The 3,323-nt window shown below is 52.6% G+C and overlaps 1 protein-coding gene across 1 annotated transcript in view; it reads right to left on the reverse strand.

Annotated features, from left to right (window-relative positions):
* LOC104862085 (neurofilament heavy polypeptide) overlaps positions 1 to 1,465 on the reverse strand; it is a 10,279-nt gene extending 8,814 nt beyond the window's left edge. The window contains 3 exon segments of the mRNA XM_033759220.1: positions 3 to 397; positions 1,065 to 1,149; positions 1,341 to 1,465. Of these exon segments, the coding sequence (XP_033615111.1) occupies positions 3 to 397; positions 1,065 to 1,149; positions 1,341 to 1,465 (605 nt within the window).
* Between the last annotated feature and the right edge of the window lie 1,858 nt (positions 1,466 to 3,323).

Consider the following 3,323-nt stretch of genomic DNA (forward strand, 5'->3'; position numbering starts at 1 on the left):
ACCTCCTCCCCCGCGCCCCGGTCGGACCGGCTCCGCCGCAGTGAGCGGGGCGGGGCAGGGGGACCAGGAGCGCAGGGGGAATCGCCGCAGCGTTAGAGGACCCTCCTGAGGTCGGAGCTGGGGGTGGGGAACTTCGGAGTGGACCCGACAGGACCTCCTGGTGCGGGTCTGAAGTCCCTGCTAGGGTGCTCGGGATAACAGGGGACCTGACATAGGGAGAGGTCGAGGAAATAGGGCAGGACACCTTCGGAATGGAAGATTGAAGACTGCAGCCGTTACACTGAGGGTACCCCTGCCTGAGAGGGATCCCAAGGTTTTCCGGGTAGTTAAGCGGCTCTAGGGACAGGGGCTGCAGAGACTGCCGCCGGCCCGGAATAGGGGACAAAGTCAGGCAGTCCTAGATGGGGGCATGGTAAACGCTACAAAGGCTAGGTGGAGGCCCCCTGGCCGCAGGCACGGAGTTCCGCTAAGAGCTAGGGCGGCCACCGCGAGAGGGCTCAAGGAAGTTTGCAGCCGGCTCCGGAACAGGGGAGGGGGACCTGGAATTGGAAGGACCGCAGCCTACCTTGAATGGGGCCCTGGGAGACACCGCAGTGGATGGAAAAGGGATTCCTGGGAGGGGAGAGGGGGACACTTTCCAAAAGGTCTACCGTGGCCCCTAAGATTGGAGGTGGGAGACGGTGCAGACCCGGGGAGGGGAACTCTCAGGCAAGGGACAGGAACTTGAGGTGAGTATGAGAGCCAGAGAACACCCACGCCGGGCTCTGCATGCTGGGGTCAGCTCTGTGTGCTGGTAGAATGACCTTGGACAAGTTTCCTGCCAGGCCTCTTTTTCCCATGTGTACAACTAGGGGGTCTTTCCCCGGGGACTCGCTGCAACTTCAGACACCCCGACTGCCCCCAGGAGCTTCCGCTTTGGAGGTCTCCAGCAACACTGGGGGAGGGGAAGTCACATACTGTCCGTGGATATAGCAGCCGCTTTTCCACAGTCAGAAAGTCCGTCTTTCTCCTTCCTCTGCTCCCCTCAGCTTCAGCTCATCATCTCCCCTACCCCCACAACAAACGGACACATCTGTGGCATCCTTGTTGTTCTCAAGATAGTGGAAGCTTTTCTCGGTACCAAAGTCCCGCGTCACTATAAAAGCCTCACTGCGGGGTCAGAAAGGAGTTCCGCAGATTTAGGGGGCCTGCCACTGCTTTGTAACTCGCATCTTCCTTGCTTTTGATTCATGTCAAATACTTTGGGAGTGGGAGCGGCGCTGCGGCGGTCAGGATCGTTCCAGCACCGGGGACAGAGCCTACTCTTCGCTGGGGAGAAAGAGGTTAAGGTCTGCCTTTACCTTGGGCGGAAGGGAAGGAGATGTGCTAGCCCTTTCTGGCGGTACCCCCTGTGCCGTACAGATGGGAACTGAGGAGGGGGTGGGTGACTGAACCGGCAGGGTCCTACAGTGAGCCAGGAACCCATCCCTGAGTATTCTGTTAGGGGTCTAGTCCCTTTTGCTGTGAAGTTCATGAACCTGGGCTGTCCCCTTCCTCCACTGAAGTTAAAAGGACCATTCGGGGAGCCCAGACACCCTCTGGGAATTAGTATAAATAGCCCCCTCCAGGTCTGAGCCTTCCCCGGGCAGTTATCTTAACCTCCACTGCCCCCCAAGTTGCTCTCTTTTTTTTTTTTCTTCTGTTGGGATCTCTGTTATGTGGACGGATAATTAGATCCCATTCCCCCCAAGACCTCTGCTGGTTCCTCTTTGCCCTTCGCCTTATTCCCAGCCTACCGGTTCTAGGCAGACCCTTGGAACTGGAGAAGGGATGGCGCTGTCCCTTTAACCCCGTTTTACTGGAAGGAGAGTGTGCTGGGGAGGATGCAGGAGGGGGAAGGGAGTTTCTGGTTTTGCTCGGAGAAGCAGAACATGATGAAGCATTTCTCCCATTTAAAGGTCCAGTCATGCTCCAGTTTGCAAAGGGGGAGCAGGGCTTGTTTACAGATGATGCTGGGAATTTGAGGTGAATGGCTAGTTTGAGGCATTGGAGAAAGACGTGGGGTGAGGGGGGTATGCTTACATGACTCCCCACTTTTTCATTCTGCTTGGAATTGTGCTGTTAGATCCTTGTTCTCTTGAGTCTCTTTAGTCGTTTGCAGAGCACAGATACTTTCTCGGTCTGGAAAGGCTGACAAGCAGCTGGCAGCAAGGAGAAATGATTTGGGGGGGCTGGAGTAAAAGGGAGAGAGTAAGATGGATTTGCTGGGACTAAGGGACCACAGCCATCCCAGTGCAATGGCCTATGAATTCCAAGAATCTACGTGATTTTTGCGTCTGGAAAATTGTCATGAGGGCTGTGAAACCTTCAGTTCCCCTAGAAGGCCCTTTGGGCACCCCTGAAAGCCGTCGTTAGCCTCCTTCATCCCATATTTAGTTAATTATCCCCTCCTGGGTGTTCTTATGGTCTCCAGTGATAAATCCTGGTACTGCACTTACCAGGTTGTGCTGTTATATGAATAACAGAATGTATGAATTATATCAGTTCTCCAGCCAGACTTGTGATCTAAAGGGCACTAGCAATGATTCTGACTAAATCTTTGGAATTTGAATCACTGTTAACCTCCCTCCCTACAATTCTTACCATTTGGAAGTGAGTAGAACAACATATTCATCCATCCATCAGTTGCCTTTTGAGCATCTATTATGTGATAGGCACACACTAAACTCAGAGATACAGAGCCCCACAAATCCCCTATTGTCTCCTTGAGACAAGGATTTTCAGTTCCTTCCGAAATCTCAGCCCTGCATTTCCCAAGGCACTTTCAGGGTGATGCTAAGTGCTATGGTTTGGATCTTGAATGCCCTGCATGTGTTCAGGGCTTGGTCCTCATGGTACCACTCTTGGAAGGTGGCAGAACCTTTAAGAGGTGGGGCTTTAAAGGATGTCTTTAGACATTATGGGTATGCCCCCAAAGGGACTGTGGGTACCTTGGCCCCTTTTGAGACAGAATCTCACTAAGGTACTAAGTCATATAGGCTAGGTTTAAACTTGAAATCCTCCTGCTTTTTCCTCCAAGAGTGCTTTAGTTATAGGCAAATGCCACCACGCCCAGCATTACGGGTGTGCCTCCAGAAGGGACTGTGGCACCATAGTCCCTTTTCAGACAGGGTCCCTTCTTCCTCTCTGTTATTTCCTAGCCATGAGATGAGTGGGTTTGCTTCATCGTGTACTACTTTTTTTTTGGTACGGGGGATCGAACTTGGGTCCTTGCACTTATGAGGCAGGCTCCAGAATTCATCATATACTTCTGTCTTCTTTTTTTTTTTTTTTTTTTTTTTTTT

This window comes from Fukomys damarensis, unplaced genomic scaffold (genome assembly GCF_012274545.1).
Source record: "Fukomys damarensis isolate Sample0158 unplaced genomic scaffold, DMR_v1.0_HiC HiC_scaffold_5, whole genome shotgun sequence".
Classification (NCBI taxonomy): Eukaryota; Metazoa; Chordata; class Mammalia; order Rodentia; family Bathyergidae; genus Fukomys; species Fukomys damarensis.